Here is a 17,734-nt window from a genome sequence, read left to right as displayed (position 1 = left end):
ATTTTGTGTAGGAACATTAAGTCATCCCATTTATTCTCTGTCCCATCCCCTCTCTTTTAAAGCCTAAGGATCTTTTTATAAAAATATATTTTTAGTTGTCAATAGACTTTATTTTTATTAACTTATATGCGGTGCTGAAAATCAAACCCAGTGCCTCACACACGCTAGGCAAGCATTCTACCACTGAGACATGACCCCAGGACCACCCCCCCCACCTCTTTTGTGATTCTGGGGACTGAACCCAGGACCTTGTGCATGCTAGACAAGCACTCTACCACTAAGCTATGTCTCCCCATCCCCATTTTTTCTTTGTCCCTCTTAAGTCTAGCTTCCACCTTCTTTCTCCATGGAACTGCTCTTGCTGAGGATCCCAACATCACCTGCTTGTCTCTCAATCCACAACCTTTGATATGGTCCATGATCCAGCTGGAACCTCTCTTTATAACACTTTTGCTCCTTGGCTTCTGAGACTCACCTTCTAATGAGCTGGCTGGTCTTTCCCAGACAGCTCAGATGGCTCCATTCCCACCTGACAATAATATGTTCCATCCTCTTGCTCTTATGCAGTGTGATCACCATTTCCCCATCAAGGGGGGATGTGCCACCAAGCGGGGAAGACCTCCCTTCTAATTTATTTTAGCTATTGAGAATTGCTGACAAATAATAAGTGGAATATTGGCTACACATTCTTAGGTTTGGTCTAAAAATGCTTTGCAGCTTCCGCCTCATTCTCAATGTTTCCCTGATGGCTCCCTTCTGTATTCCAAGTCTGTTCATGTGATACAGGCTTCTTGTGGTTCCAGTCCTATAACTCTGGAGGGAGCCAGGCAGAGTAGCCCTGAAGAGGGAAATGGTTCTAGTCCATGCTCTGCTTTTGGGTCATCTCCACCTGGAACCAGACTTCTTTAAAAAATATTTCTTAGATGTTGATAGATCTTTATTTTTATTCACTTATTTATATATGGTGCTGAGAATCCAGCCCAGTGCCTCACACTTCCTAGGCAAGTGCTGTACCACTGAGTCACAATCCCAGTCCCAGGAACCAGACTTTTAAGTGAAAAAAGATGACACAGGGGTCTAACTTCAGCCATTTGAATCACCAGCAACTGTTCAATTAGGAAAAACAAAAACAAAAACAAAAACAAAAACTGAATGTCTACCAAGGCCCCAGACCTTTTAAGTCAGAGAAATGCCATTTGCTTGGTGCCCTAACCCTAACCATAATCCTGAGCACCTATATAAGCTACCTTTAACAAATTCTCCAGAGCCATGTTGCTAAAACATAAATAAATCATTATCATGTCACTCCAATTAAAAACTCTCAGAGATCCAAGATGACGGACTAGAGGGAGGCTGCATTCCTTGTCGCTCGCAATGCCAGATTCAAGCAGAGGATATCTGTTTCTGGGTGAGGCAGTTTTCACTGCTTATGGATCCCCTGCTCTTTACCCCATTTGTCTGCTGTGATCACCTGCAATCTGCCAGTATATCGACGCCTTCTTTGAGAGCAGATTGCTCACTGTCAGGCGTCTATCATCCGCCATTTGCCTGCCTCTCGCCTGTCCATCGACTGCCTTACCCCTACCATCACCCAACACTCAAGGTTCACCTCCCGATCGTCCGACAGCTGCCAGCAGACTGACTGCAGACCAGCTGCTGCCTGGAAGTTCACTGTCACAGTACCTGCAGGTTTGATTACACGTGGCTGCCACCATTTTGAGACAACAGCCAGGCCCTGTAGGACCCCTGGCCGGACTGACTGAGTCCCGTCTCCAGGATCCCTCAGCCCAACCGATCACTCCCTGCCTCTGGGGCCCTCACATCAACTGACTGCTCCCTGCCACCAGGACCCCCAGATCAACTGACTGTGCCCTATCACCAGGAACCCAGACCGACTGATTGCACCCGGCCTCCTGGATCCCACAACCACACCAAACACACCTGACCTCCAGCACCACTGCCGGACCAACTGCATCCTGTCTCCAGGACCTCCAGCTGACCACGTCCACCCCTGAGCTGCAGCTCCCCATTTGCCAACACATTTGGAAGCCAGAGCAGCCATCGTGGATAATCCTGGAAGCCGTAGCTCCGATCTTCAGGTGGGGCAAATCCCATCCTGAGATGCCTGCTGGAGGCTTGAAGCTCATTGTCAGGTACCTCTCATACATCAGGCTACTGAACACGGGGAGGTTTCATTAGTATATGACTGTTATACAGTAGATTTTCTTTTTTCTCCTTTTTAAAAAAATATTTAAGTTTTTATTTCTTTACATTTCTTGCTTTCTTTTCCTTTTGTTTACCTGTTCCCTCAGAGTCGCTTTCTCCCTCATTTACATGCTAACATCCAATTTCTTTTGATTACACTCTCACCCTTTCTATTTTCTAGAACTTCTGTATATTCTTTTATTATCCCACTAACAGCCATATTCTTCATCCCTCTGCATTCTCTTTGTCCTCCATTAGAAACTGCAGACATTATTGTAAACCTGTTTGTTTTACCAAAGATAACATTTGAACTCATTTTGTTTATTATGACAATTTTGTTATTGTCCCCATAGGGGCTATTTGGTCTAGGATTGCATAGTGTCTGATTTGGGCACTGCTAATATTGATCTCCCCTTAAAGAAAGGGTTTTGGAAACCTATAGGGCCACTATAAGCCTATAGGGGGAAATCTGCAATACCCCAGATCTGCAGCGCTAGAGGGGAAGATACATGAACAACATGAAAAAACAAGGGAAGAAAATGATCCAAACAAATCTAGATTCTATAGTAATAGAATCCAATGACAGTATGTTAGAAGAAATGTCAGAAAAGGACTTCAGATTATACATGATTAAGATGATTCACGAAGCAAAGGATGAGTTAAGAGAGCAAATGCAGGCAATGAATGATAATACCAATAAGCTGAAAGAGCACCTGCAGGAAGCAAAAGATTATTTCAACAAAGAGAGAGAGATTCTCAAAAAAAAAAAAAAAAAAAAAAAAACAAACAAACAAAAAAAAAAAAACAAACGGAAATCCTTGAAATGAAGGAGACAATGAACTAAATAAAAAACTCAATGGAAAGCATCACCAAAAGACTAGACCACTTGGAAGACAGAACCTCAGACAATGAAGACATAATATTTAATCTTGAAAATAAAGTCACCCAAACAGAGAAGATGGTAAGAAATCATGAACAGAATCTCCAAGAACTATGGGACATCATGAAAAGACCAAATTTAAGAATTATTGGGATTGAGGAAGGCACAGAGATACAAACCAAAGGAATGAACAACCTATTCAATGAAATAATATCAGAAAATTTCCCAAATCTGAAGAATGAAATGGAAAATCAAATACAAGAGGCTTACAGAACACCAAATGCACAGAATCACAACAGATCCACACCAAGGCACATAATAATGAAAATGCCTAACATTCAAAATAAAGCTAGGATTTTGAAGGCCGCGAGAGAAAAGCATCAGATTACTTATAAGGGGAGACCAATACGGATAGCAGCCAACTTCTCAACCCAGACTCTAAAAGCTAGAAGGGCCTGGAACAACATATTTCAAGCTCTGAAAAAACATGGTTGCCAACCAAGAATCCTATACCCAGCAAAACTAACCTTCAGATTTGAAGATGAAATAAAATCCTTCCATGATAAACAAAAGTTAAAAGAATTTACAAATAGAAAGCCTGCACTGCAGAATGTTCTCAACAAAATATTCCATGAGGAGGAAATGAAAAACAACAATGGAGGTCAGCAAAGGGAGGAACTACCTTAGAGAAAACCCACTCAAAGGAGAAACCAAGCCAACTTAAAAACCAAAAATAAGCCAAATGACTGGGAATACAAATCATTTCTCAATAATAACCCTGAACGTAAATAGCCTAAACTCATCAATCAAAAGACACAGACTGGCAGAATGGATTAAAAAGAAAGACCCAACAATATGCTGCCTGCAAGAGACTCATCTCATAGAAAAAGACATCCACAGACTAAAGGTAAAAGGATGGGAAAAAACATACCACTCACATGGACTCAGTAAAAAAGCAGGGATTGCCATCCTTATATCAGATAAAGTGGACTTCAAGCCAAAGTTAGTCAGAAGGGGTAAAGAAGGACATTTCATACTGCTTAAGGGAAACATAAATCAGAAAGACATAACGATAGTAAATATTTATGCCCCAAACAATGGTGCATCCCTGTACATCAAACAAATCCTTCTCAATTTCAAGAATCACATAGACCACAACACAATAATTATGGGCAACTTTAACGCACCACTGTCACCACTAGATAGATCTTCCAAACAAAATCCAACCAAAGAAACCATAGAACTCAATAACACAATCAATAACCCAGACTTAATAGACATATATAGAATATTCCATCCATCAACAAGCGGATACACTTTCTTCTTAGTAGCACATGGAACCTTCTCGAAAATAGACCATATGTTATGCCACAAAGCAGCCCTTAGGAAATGCAAAAAAATAGAGATACTGCCTTGTGTTCTAGCAGATCATAATGGACTGAGAGTAGAAATCAATGACAAAGTAAAAAAAGGAAATTACTCCAACACTTGGATACTAAATAATATGCTATTGAACGAAACATGGATAACAAAAAACATCAGGGAGGAGATTAAAAAATTCTTAGAGGTCAATGAGAATGATGATACAACATATCAAAATCTCTGGGACACTATGAAAGCGATACTAAGAGGAAAATTCATTGCATGGAGCGCGTTCCAGAAAAGAATGAAAAGTCAACAATTAAATGACCTAACATTACAGCTCAAAGCCCTAGAAAAAGAACAGAATAACAGCAAAAGTAGTAGAAGACAGGAAATAATTAAAATCAGAGCTGAAATCAATGAAATTGAAACAAAAGAAACTATTCAAAAAATTGACATAACAAAAAGTTGGTTCTTTGAGAAAGTAAACAAAATAGATAAACCCTTAGCCACACTAACAAAGAGAAGGAAAGAGAAGACTCAAGTTACTAAAATACATGATGCAAAAGGAAATATCACAAGCCCAGGACCAGACGGATTCTCAGCCAAGTTCTACAAGACCTTCAAAGAAGAACTCATTCCAATACTTCTCAAAGTATTCCAGGAAATAGAAAAGGAGGGTACCCTACCAAACTCATTCTATGAAGCTAATATCACCCTCATACCCAAACCAGGCAAAGACACATCAAGGAAAGAAAATTTTAGACCAATATCCTTGATGAATATAGATGCAAAGATCCTTAAAAAAATATTGGCAAACCGTATCCAAAAACATATTAAGAAAATTGTGCACCACGATCAAGTGGGGTTCATTCCTGGAATGCAAGGATGGTTCAACATTCGTAAATCAATAAACATAATCCATCATATCAATAGACTTAAGGATAAGAATCATATGGTTATTTCAATTGATGCAGAAAAAGCATTTGACAAAATACAACACCCCTTCATGCTCAAAACACTAGAAAAAATAGGGATAGTAGGAACATACCTGAACATCGTAAAGGCTATTTAGCTAAGCCCATGGCCAACATCATTCTTAATGGAGAAAAACTGAAACCATTCCCTTTAAAAACGGTAACAAGACAGGGATGTCCTCTTTCACCACTTCTATTCAACATTGTCCTCAAAACTCTAGCCACAGCAATTAGGCAGACTAAAGAAATTGAAGGGATACGAATAGGAAAAGAGGAACTAAAGCTGTCACTATTTGCGGATGACATGATTCTATATTTAGAGGATCCAAAAACCTCCTCCAGAAAACTTCTAGATGCCATCAATGAATTCAGCAAAATAGCAGGCTATAAAATCTACACGCATAAATCTACAGCATTTTTATACGCAAGCGATGAAACAGCTGAAAGGGAAATGAGGAAAACAACTCCATTTGCAATAGCCTCAAAAAAAAAAAAAAAAAAAAAAAAAACTTGGGTATCAATCTAACCAAAGAGGTAAAAGATCTCTACAATGAAAACTACAAAACACTGAAGAAAGAAATTAAGGAAGACCTTAGAAGATGGAAAGATCTCCCATGTTCTTGGATAGGCAGAATTAATATTGTCAAAATGGCCATTCTACCAAAAGTGCTATACAGATTCAATGCAATTCCAATTAAAATCCCAATGACGTACCTCACAGAAATAGAGCAAGCAATTAGGAAATTCATCTGGAAGAATAAGAAACCCAGAATAGCTAAAGCAGTCCTTAGCAGGAAGAATGAAACAGGGGGTATCGCAATACCAGAACTTCAACTATACTACAAAGCAATAGTAACAAAAACAGCATGGTATTGGCACCAAAATAGACAGGTAGATCAATGGTACAGAATAGAGGACACGGACACAAACCCAAATAAATACAATTTTCTAACACTAGACAAAGGTGCCAAAAATATGCAATGGAGAAAAGATAGCCTCTTCAACAAATGGTGCTGGGAAAACTGGAAAACCATATGCAACAGAATGAAACTAAACCCATATCTCTCACCCTGCACAAAACTCAACTCACAGTGGATCAAGGACCTTGAAATCAGACCAGAGACCCTGCATCTTTTTTTTTTTTTCTGTTTAAATAATTGAAGTAAAATGTAATTGTAGAAGATTGCTTTAGAAAACCTCTTTCAGAAAATCACATTCCTTAAGTACTTTTCCTGTTTACTTCATATAATCCTGATTCATTCATATTACTGTATGTGTTTATATTTTAAAGTAATGAGTCTACTACTCATAAACAATGAATTTCACATCAATATATCTGTATACTTTAGATTTGTTTTGGGGTTACTGTTCTTCCTCTGGTTCTCGTGACCTTTTCCGGGTACTCAATGAACCTTCTGTGGCAACAGCATCTCTAAATCCCTGAGGTGTGATCTGAAACAGTTCTGTAGATTCCTTTTGGCTTGGTGATTTGTACAATGTTGCCAACCTTTGTTTTCTTTCCCAATGAAAAATTAGCCGTATTGTAGCGGCATGTCCCCAACTTTCCCCTAATGCAGGAACCAGTAAGGCCTGATTTTTATCAATCTTTGTTGTCATTTGATTCGTTAAAATTACAGCTAGTCTGTGATTATTCGCAAGGCTGATCATTTGCTGGGCTAGGCCATTTAGTAATCGAGTTCGAAGGGAGAGGTCATCAAGGTCATGACAAAAAGGAAAAGCAATGCCATCTACTATCACTAATCGAACCTTTGAGTGATCTGAAAGGAAATCTGGAAGAAGATAAACTTGAGCCAGTAGCTCTGTATAATCATGACAACGAAAATAGTAAATACGGGAAAGAATATTTTCAAGAGTGAAGTCCTTCAAAGTTCTTTGGTGTTCCTCTCCATTTTGTGTTCCTGCTACAAGATGAAGATGCTGAATGCAGGCAGTAACAAGGTCTACCACTCTGTCAACCATAAAGCTTCCCTCCGTATCAATAAAAACTACTTCACCTGCCACTCCTCCAAAATATTCTGGTATCTGCACATCTACTGCCAACTGCATACATAATTGTGTTTTTCCAACACCTGGTGCACCACAAATTTCTGTTGTTTTCATTAAGGGTACTCCACCCCCAAGAATATTATCCAGTGCGGAACAGAAGGTAATAATGAAGCCCTGGCTGTGCTCCTGCTCAAGAAGTTCCAGTGCTGTACACTTCTTGCCTGACTCTGGTGCACCAGCATATCATGGTTTATTTGTGAGACATTCTCTTCTTATAATTTGCAGAGTTTCTAAGGCTTCCTCTTTAGATATTCCAACTTCTTTGCTGAGTTCGGAGGGTTTCACCTCCAGGAGTTCCTCAGCGTTCTGGAAATCTGCAGACGTGAGCTTCACCCGTACTGCTGGAGACAGCCCCCTGCATCTTATAGAAGGAAAAAGTAGGTCCAAATCTTCACCTTGTTGGCTTAGGATCAGAATTCCTTAACAGGACTCCCATAGCACAAGAAATAAAAGCAAGAATCAATAACTGGGATAGATTCAAACTAAATAGCTTTCTCTCAGCAAAGGAAACTATCAGCAATGCGAAGAAAGAGCCTACAGAGTGGGAGAATATCTTTGCCACTCATACTGCAGACAGAGCACTAATTTCCAGAATCTATAAAGAACTCAAAAAACTCTACACCAAGAATACAAATAACCCAATCAACAAATGGGCTAAGGAAATGAATAGACACTTCACAGAAGAAGATCTACAAGCAATCAACAGATATATGAAAAATTGTTCAACATCTTTAGTAATAAGAGAAATGCAAATCAAAACTACACTAAGATTCCATCTCACCCCAATTAGAATGGCAATTATCAAGAATACAAGCAACAATAGGTGGTGGAGAGGATGTGGGGAAAAAGGTACACTCATACATTGCTGGTGGGACTGCAAATTAGTGCAGCCACTCTGGAAAGCAGTGTGGAGATTCCTTAGAAAACTTGGAATGGACCCACCATTTGACCCAGCTATCCCACTGCTTGGCCTATACCCAAAGGACTTAAAATCAGCATACTACAGAGATACAGCCACATCAATGTTCATAGCTGCTCAATTCACAATAGCCAGACTATGGAACCAACCTAGATGCCCTTCAGTTGATGAATGGATAAAGAAACTGTGGTATATATATACAATGGAATATTACTCAGCTATAAAGAATGATAAAATTATGGCATTTGCAGGCAAATGGATGAAATTGGAGAATATCATGTTAAATGAGATAAGCCAATCTCAAAAATCCAAAAGAGGAATGATCTCACTGATAAGCGGATGATGACACTTAATGGGGGGTGGGAGGGGGACAAGAATGGAGGAAGGAGGGACTGTATAGAGGGAAAAGAGGGGTGGGAGGGGTGGGGGGGAAGGAAAAAATAATGGAATGAATCAAACATCATTACTCTATGTAAATATATGAATATGCAAATGGTATGCTGTTACTCCATGTACAAACTGAAACAACATGTATCCCATTTGTTTACAATAAAAATAAATTTAAAAAAATTAAAAAAACAAAAAAACAACTCTCCATTGATTTCCTATCGCAGAGAAGAAACTGAGATCTTACAACATCCCAGAAAGTACTGACATCAGATCCTTTCTCTGTACTTAATATTATGCCTTATTTCTGCCCCTTTTCTCCCCTTTAGTTTATCTGCATTGACCTCCTTGCTATTCTTTGTGTATACCAGGCATCTTCTGTCACAGTTTTGGACCTTGCTCTCTCTGAATAGAATGCATTTCTCTCAGGTTAACTTTATGGCTTTCTCTGTCATCTTCTTGAAGTCTTTACTCAAATATTGCCATTATGGTGAAGTTTTTTCCTGGATATCCTATTTAAAACTTCTAATTTTTGGTCTGTCATGTGAGGAACTTTTAAGTTGTCTCTCTGTCCTACTAGCATGCTTTAAAAAGAAAAAAAACCAAAACACTGAAAAAACTGAAAAAGCAACAACTTTCTTAAATCTGTCAGAGAAGTGAGGCCCCAAGGCAAAGTGCTGCTTCCCAAGAAAAACAGAGATACAGACAGGCAAATACAGAAAATCACAACCAACTGGAGTAGAGGAGCCATGCATGAGGACTCATGCTTGTAATTCCAGCAACTCAGGAGGCAGAAGGATCTCAATTCTGAGACCAGCCTGAGCAATTTAGGGAGATCCTGTCTCGAAAAACATAAAGGGCTTGGGGTGTGGTTCAGTGGTAAAGCACTTACCTAACATGTGCAAGACTCTGGACTTGCTTCCTGGTGCTGCAAACAACAAAACTAACTAATGTAGAAGCCTTCTATGGGGAACCAGCAGCAGGCTAGGAAAACCTAAAATTCTAATTACCAAATTGCTGGAGGCTCAGTGTGGATAAGTCCCAAAGTGAAAAACTCCAGGAAGGGCCTGGTCTTGGGGGCGCATAATTTGGTGAGTTTTACCACCAGGAGCTCTACTGGTTTCTCACAGTGAATACTGAAGAAAAATCCCTTTGGGTTTCCGGTAGGGGGAGGACTTGTATTTTTGGATGCATTCGCCAAAGCGTTCTGTTTTTCTTAAGAAGGTCTGCCCTCAAGAGCAGAGCCTAATCTACTGGGTTTATTAGAGCCTAACCAACCAGGGGAAGGAAATACTCAACTTCAGCTGGCTTTAGCCTTCCACATGGGGGAGGGGAAATAACCAATTCCACCCCATCCAGTCTTCCTGTCCTATCTGAGGAGGAAGGGGTTGAATGAGAAACACTTGTGAAATTCACAGTCCAGGGGCACAGACCATTAAAAGACAAGTATAATCACAGAACTGCGGAAAAACCCCTGTCTCCTCCACCCTCACACCTAATTTTGAGAAAAAGGAAAATGAAGTTTTATTGTTTTGCTAGCAAAGGAAAACACAGGGACTCCTGTCTCAGAGGTTATGATTCTGTCAGGGGCAACAGTGGGCTTTTAAAGAGGGGCTACAAAGGCTACTTTCCAGTTGTGCCCTGTCAGGGGTCATAATTAATTTGTGGCCTTGAGAGAAAGAGCCATTTCTCTGACCTGCTAGTGCCAGCCTGGAAGTCTGGATTCCTTTACTGCCGTGGTCAAAGGACAGATAACCTGAAGGAAAGTTAACCTGGAGGAAGGTTAACCTTGCTTCCCCTGTGGTTAAGGACAAGGAAAGGGAGAAGAGAAAGAAAGACAGCAGTTTAAAAATAAGGCTCAGACAGCCCGGCACAGTGGTGCATGCCTGTAATCCCAGCAGTTTGGGAGGCTGACAGAATGATCAAAGTTCAAAGCCAGCCGCAGCAATTTAGCAACACCTTAAGAAATTCAGTGAGACCCTGTCTCTAAATAGAAAAAAAACAAAAGGGCTGGGGATATTGCTCAGTGATTAAATGACCCTGGGTTGAATCCTAGCACCGCAAAAATAAAAACCAAAATAAGCCTCATAGCAGAGCAGCAAGGGTTATATTCAAAGCATGAAGTAGAACCCTGTTACAATACCACTAATACCTATTTACCAGAGTTCTTTTAACCCAGTATATGTGGGTTCTAACAAAAATTTACAAGGCATACTAATGGATAAAAAACATATTTTGAAGATACAGAGGAAGCACCACAACCACATTCAGATATAGCAAGAATGATGAAATTATCAAACCATGAATTTAAAACAACTGTGATTACTATTCTAAAGGCTCTAATGGAAAAAAGTAGACAACATGGAAGAACATACAAGTAATGAAAGTAGAGAGAAATTATAAGAAAGAGTGAAAAAAAATCCTAGGGATCAAAAAACACTGTCACAGAAATAAAGAATGCTTTTGATAGGCTCATTAGTTTACTAGACATGGTTAAGGAAAGAATCTCTGAGTTAGGGGATATCAATGGAGACCTCTAAAACTGAAAAGCAAAGATAAAAATAAAACACTGAATAAAAGAAACATCAACAAGCTAAAAAAGAAAAATCACAATATTATAACAATAGATGCAGAGAAAAAACAACATCCATTCATAATAACAAGCAAAATAGAAATAGAGAACTTCTTCAACATCATCTACAAAAAAATCCTAGAACTAACATCACTTTTTTCCCCACTCTGGGGACTGATCTAGGGGCACTTCACCACTGAGCTACATCTACAGCCCTTTTTATTTTATTTTGAGACAAGTTCTCACTAAATTGCTGAGGCTCACCTCAAACTTGTGATCCTCCTGCTTCAGATTCCTGAGTCACTGGAATTATAGGCACGTACCATCATACCCCAGTTAAACATTACTCAATGTTGAGAAACTAGACGTCTTCCCACTAAGATCAGGAAAAAGACAAGGATGTGCCCTTTCACTACTCATTTTCAATGTCATATTGGCATTCCTAGTCAATGTAATAAGACAAGAAAAGGGAAAAAATGCATGTACTGGGTAGGAAGAAATAAAACCATTTTACTTGTAGATATTCTTGTATATATAGAAAATTTGAAAAAAATCAACAAAAATACTTCTAGAAATAAGTGATTATAGAGCATTTAAAGGTTAATACATAAAAGTCAAACACTTTCCTATATACCAAAAATGAACAAGCAGACTTGAAATTGAAAGGAATGCCATTTATATTAGCACCACCCAAAATGTTGTACTTATGTATATATAACAAAATATGCACAAGGTTCATATTGAATAAAACTACAAAATTCTGATGAAAGAAATAAAAGAAAATTAAATGAATTGAAAGATACTCCATGTTCATGAGGAAGGAAGACTCAATATTGTCAAGATGTCAGTTCTTCTCAATTTATCTATAGATTCAATGTAATCCTAATAAAGATGCTGGCAAGTTATTTTGTAAATATTGGCAAACCAATCTTAAAGTTTATATGAACAGGTAAAAAATACAGAATAGTCAATACAATGTTGAAGGCAAAAAAAAAAAAAAAAGTTGGGGGTTAGGGAAGTGCTGGGGAGTGATATTGGCCAAATTATATATTGTGTGCATGTGTGAACATGTAACAACAAATCCCATCATTATGTATAACTTATAATACACCAATAAAAAACATAAAAAAAGAAAAAAAGTTGGAGGACTGATACTATCCAACTTCAATTACTATGAAGGTACAAGAGAGTATGAGCTCTCTTTACTATGGGGCTATGGAAGAGACATCCTTTCCTCCTTAGCCAGGGCTAAGATCAGCTCTTGAGGATGGATCATTGTTGGGACTGCCATAAGATTGTCAGCCTTATTTTCCTACCTCAGATATTTGTGGTAAAAAGAAAATAACAATAACATGAAAGAAAAGAATGTGGTATTAGCAAAATAATAGACAAATAGGCAAAAGGAACAAACTAGAGTCTAAAATACATCTTGTCATAAAGCATGGACTCATTAAATGTTAATCTAATAAATTATTTATTGCTAAGACAGAGAACTCTACTGTAGTGTTTCTTTATCCTGAAGAATGTGTTTTTACACAATGAACTCATAGAGGTAGTCTTCTCCCCAAAGAATTATTTCCAAAGGTGTAACTGTAGCCAAGGTAGCAGAGCTGGGCCACATTAGAACAGGGTATTGGGGAGGGCAGAGTGGGGTATGTCATTATTTGAAAGGAGGATCATGAAGCCTCTCATAGATAATTAGTGTAAAATAATATAAGAGTACATTTATTACATTTTTACATTTGATGCACTTGACTTTTGATGTTATATGCTTAGGGGATTGAAAGCCTTAAATTAAAACATGTTCTGATCTCAGAATTTTCATATTTAATTAATATCTCAAGTCAAGCCAACACCTCTCACTACCTGCTCTAAAGTGAGTCAGTCCTGAAAGGGAGAGGATTATCTGTACCTTCATAATACAGAAATAAACACCACAAAGTGCCTATGTGGTGACAGAACTAAGAAAGATTGCAGTAAGACAGCCAACTCCCCAGTGATCTGAGATGTGGAGTCTAGAAATGATCCCCTTACCAGATTCAAAGTCAAAGCGTCTCACCTTGGAGAGAGATGCAGGGAAGTGGAGTTGGACAGGGTGGGGAGAGACTTCCCTGTGGAACTTTTCATCCACAGAAAAAGGAAAATCAGACAAGTGACCGAAATCACAAGAACAAGAGGAATGATTCCCAGCAGCTCCATTTCAATTCCTGGATGTTAGCAACCACTGAGGTTACTTTAAAAAACAAAAAACAAAACAAAACAAAAAACTGGTCTACCTGTGGGTTTAAAAAAAATTTTTTTTAGTTGTAGATGGACACACAATTTATTCTTATGTGAGGATCAAAACCCAGTGCCTCACATGTGCTAGGCACGTGCTCTACCATGGAGCCACAACCAGGCCCCTCGGGTTATTTTTTAAAACCAAAGCTTGTAAAGCGGGTGTGCTATGCTGAGCAAAGGCTGCTGAGAGTTTTGGACTTGGAGATAAAAGTTGGAATAGGTTTGAGTTTTGTTTACTTTGCTGAAGCTTGAGATCAAAAAGTTCCTATTTCCCCCTTTATCCCTTTGATTTTCTAAACATCTCCACTGCATGTACATTTTCTTCTCAGTTCTGATGAGTTTTAGGGCTATAGGACCAGTAAGCTGGGATGGGGACACAGCTAATGATGTGCATGGAGAAGAACCAAAGTACTTTAGGGATCTCATATATTCTTTTTTTTTAAATTGTAAACAACTGGGATACATGTTGTTTCTCTGTTTGTACATGGAGTAAAGGCATACCATTTGTGTAATCATAAATTTACATAGGGTAATGTTGTTTGATTCATTGTTATTTTTTCCCTTCCCCCCACCCCTCCCACCCCTCTTTTCCCTCTATACAGTCCTTCCTTCCTTCATTCTTGCCCCCCTCCCTAACCCTAACTCTAACCCTAACACTAACCCCTCCCACCCCCCATTATGTGTCATCATCCACTTATTAGTGATATCATTCATCCTTCGGTTTTTTGAGATTGGCTTATCTCACTTAGCATGATATTCTCCAATTTCATCCATTTGCCTGCAAATGCCATAATTTTATCATTCTTTATGGCTGAGTAATATTCCATTGTATATATATATACCACAGTTTCTTTATCCATTCATCAATTGAAGGACATCTAGGTTGGTTCCACAATCTAGCTATTGTGAATTGAGCAGCTATGAACATTGATGTGGCTGTATCTCTGTAGTATGCTGATTTTAAGTCCTTTGGGTATAGGCCAAGGAGTGGGATAGCTGGGTCAAATGGTAGGTCCATTCCAAGTTTTCTAAGGAATCTCCACACTGCTTTCCAGAGTGACTGCACTAATTTGCAACCCCACCAGCAATGTATGAGTGTACCTTTCTCACCAACACCTGTTGTTCCTTGTGTTCTTGATAATCGCCATTCTAATTGGGGTGAGATGGAATCTTAGGGTGGTTTTGTTTTGCATTTAGTACTAGAGATGTTGAACATTTTTCCATATGTCTGTTGATTGCTTGTAGATCTTCTGTGAAGTGTCTATTCATTTCCTTAGTCCATTTGTCGATTGGATTATTTGCATTCTTGGTGTAGAGTTTTTTGAGTTCTTTATAGATTCTGGAGATTAGTGCTCTATCTGAAGTATGACTGGCAAAGATTTTCTCCCACTCTGTAGGCTCTTTCTTCACATTGCTGATAGTTTCCTTTGCTGAGAGAAAGCTTTTTAGTTTTAATCTATCCCAGTTATTGATTCTTGCTTTTATTTCTTGTGCTATGGGAGTCCTGTTGAGGAAGTCTGGTCCTAAGCCGACATGTTGAAGATTTGGACCTACTTTTTCTTCTATAATCTGCAGGGTCTCTGGTCTGATTCCGAGGTCCTTAATCCATTTTGAGTTTAGTTTTCTGCATGGTGAGAGATATGGGTTTAGTTTCATTCTGTTGCATATGGATTTCCAATTCTCCCAGCACCATTTGTTGAAGAGGCTATCTTTTCTCCATTGCATATTTTTGGCCCCTTTGTCTAGTATGAGAAAATTGTATTTATTTGGGTTTGTGTCCGTGTCCTCTATTCTGTACCATTGATCTACCTTTCTATTTTGGTACCAATACCATGCCGTTTTTGTTACTATTGCTTTGTAGTAGAGTTGAAGATCTGGTATTTCGATACCCCCTGCTTCACTCTTTCTGCTAAGGATTGCTTTAGCTATTCTGGGTTTCTTATTCTTCCACATGAATTTCCTAATTGCTTGCTCTATTTCTGTAAGGTACATCATTGGGATTTTAATTGGAATTGCATTGAATCTGTATAGCACTTTAGGTAGTATGGCCATTTTGACAATATTAATTCTTCCTATCCAAGTACATGGGAGATCTTTCCATCTTCTAAGGTTTTCTTTAATTTCTTTCTTTAGTGTTCTGTAGTTCTCATTGTAGAGGTCTTTCACCTCTTTTGTGAGATTGATTCCCAAGTATTTTATTTTTTTCGAGGCTATTGTGAATGGGGTAGTTTTCCTAATTTCTCTTTCTGAAGATTCATCACTTATGTATAAAAATGCATTAGATTTATGTGCATTGATCTTATAATCCGCTACTTTACTGAATTCACTTATGAGTTCTAAAAGTTTTCTGGTGGAATTTCCTGGTTCCTCTAAGTATATAATCATATCATCAGCAAATAGGGATAGTTTGAGTTCTTCTTTTCCAATTCGTATCCCTTTAATTTCTTTGGTCTGCCTAATTCCTCTGGCTAGAGTTTCAAGGACTATATTGAATAGAAGTGGTGAAAGAGGGCATCCCTGCCTTGTTCCAGTTTTTAGGGGGAATGCTTTCAGTTTTTCACCATTTAGAATGATATTAGCCATGGGCTTAGCATAGATGTCCTTTACAATGTTAAGGAATGTTCCCACTATCCCTATTTTTTCTAGTGTTTTGAGCATGAAGGGGTGCTGTATTTTATCAAATGCTTTTTCTGCATCTATTGAAATAATCATGTGATTCTTGACTTTAAGTCTATTGATATGGTGAATTACATTTATTGATTTCCTGATGTTGAACCAATCTTGCCTCCCTGGGATGAAACCCACTTGACTCATGGTGCACTATCTTTTTAATACGTTTTTGTATACGATTTGCTAAAATTCTGTTGAGAATTTTTGCGTCAATGTTCATTAAGGATATTGGTCTGAAATTTTCTTTCCTTGATGTGTCTCTGTCTGGTTTAGGTATCAGGGAATATTGGATTCATAGAAAGAGTTTGGGAGGGTTCCCTCCTCTTCTATTTTATGGAATACTTTGAGAAGTATTGGAATGAGCTCTCTTTAAAGGTTTTGTAGAACTCAGCTGAGAACCCATCTGGTCCCGGACTTTTCTTTGTTGGTAGGCTTTTGATGACTTCTTCTATTTCATTACTTGAAATTGGTCTATTTAAATTGTGAATGTCCTCCTCGTTCAGTTTAGGCAATTCATATGTCTCTAGAAACCTGTTGATGTCTTCGAAATTTTCTATTTTGTTGGAGTATAGATTTTCAAAATAGCTTCTAATTATGTTTTGTATTTCAATCCTGTCTGTTGTCATATTTCCTTTTTCATTCCGAATTTTAGTGATTTGGGTTTTCTCTTGTCTTCTCTTTGTTAGTGTGGCTAAAGGTTTATCAATTCTGTTTATTTTTTCGAAGAACCAACTATTTATTTTGTCAATTTTTTGTATTGTTTCTTTTGTTTCAATATCATTGATTTCAGCTCTGAGTTTAACTATTTCCTGTCTTCTACTACTATTGATGCTGGTCTGTTCTTCTTTTTCTAGGGCTTTGAGCTGTAGTGTTAGGTTGTTTATTTGTTGAGTTTTACTTCTTTTATTAAATGTGTTCCATGAAATAAATCTTCCTCTAAGTACTGCTTTCATAGTGTCCCAGAGATATTGATATGATGTTTCTTTGTTCTCATTTACCTCTAAGAATTTTTTAATTTCCTTCCTAATATCTTCTGTTATCCATTCATCATATAATAGCATATTGTTTAATCTCCAGGTGTTGGAGTAGTTTCTGTTTTTTACTCTTTCATTTATTTCTAACTTCAATCCATTATGATCTGATAGAATACAAGATAGTGTCTCTATCTTCTTGTATTTGCTAACATTAGCTTTGTGGCATAATATATGGTCTATTTTAGAGATGGATCCATGTGCTGCTGAGAAGAAAGTGTATTCGCTCTTGGTTGGATGGTATATTCTATAAATATCTGTTAAGTCTAAATTATTGATTGTGTTATTGGGATCTGTGGTTTCTTTGTTCAATTTTTGTTTGGAAGATCTGTCCAGTGGTGAGAGAGGCGTGTTAAAATCACTGTATTATTGTGTTATGGTCTA

The 17,734-nt window shown here is 38.2% G+C and overlaps 1 protein-coding gene across 1 annotated transcript; it reads right to left on the bottom strand.

Annotated features, from left to right (window-relative positions):
• Positions 1-6,739: 6,739 nt before the first annotated feature.
• LOC306658885 (DNA repair protein RAD51 homolog 3-like) lies at positions 6,740-9,283 on the bottom strand (the record flags this gene model as incomplete). The annotated part of the gene is given in 3 exon segments (XM_079136195.1): positions 6,740-7,674; positions 7,678-7,846; positions 9,270-9,283. Coding segments are annotated over 3 exon segments (1,071 nt in total). The 3' UTR covers positions 6,740-6,786.
• Positions 9,284-17,734: the final 8,451 nt, after the last annotated feature.

The sequence above is a fragment of the Sciurus vulgaris genome, assembly GCF_902686455.1.
Source record: "Sciurus vulgaris genome assembly, chromosome: 4".
In the NCBI taxonomy this organism is placed as follows: Eukaryota; Metazoa; Chordata; class Mammalia; order Rodentia; family Sciuridae; genus Sciurus; species Sciurus vulgaris.
This window is presented reverse-complemented; position numbering and strand designations above follow the sequence as displayed.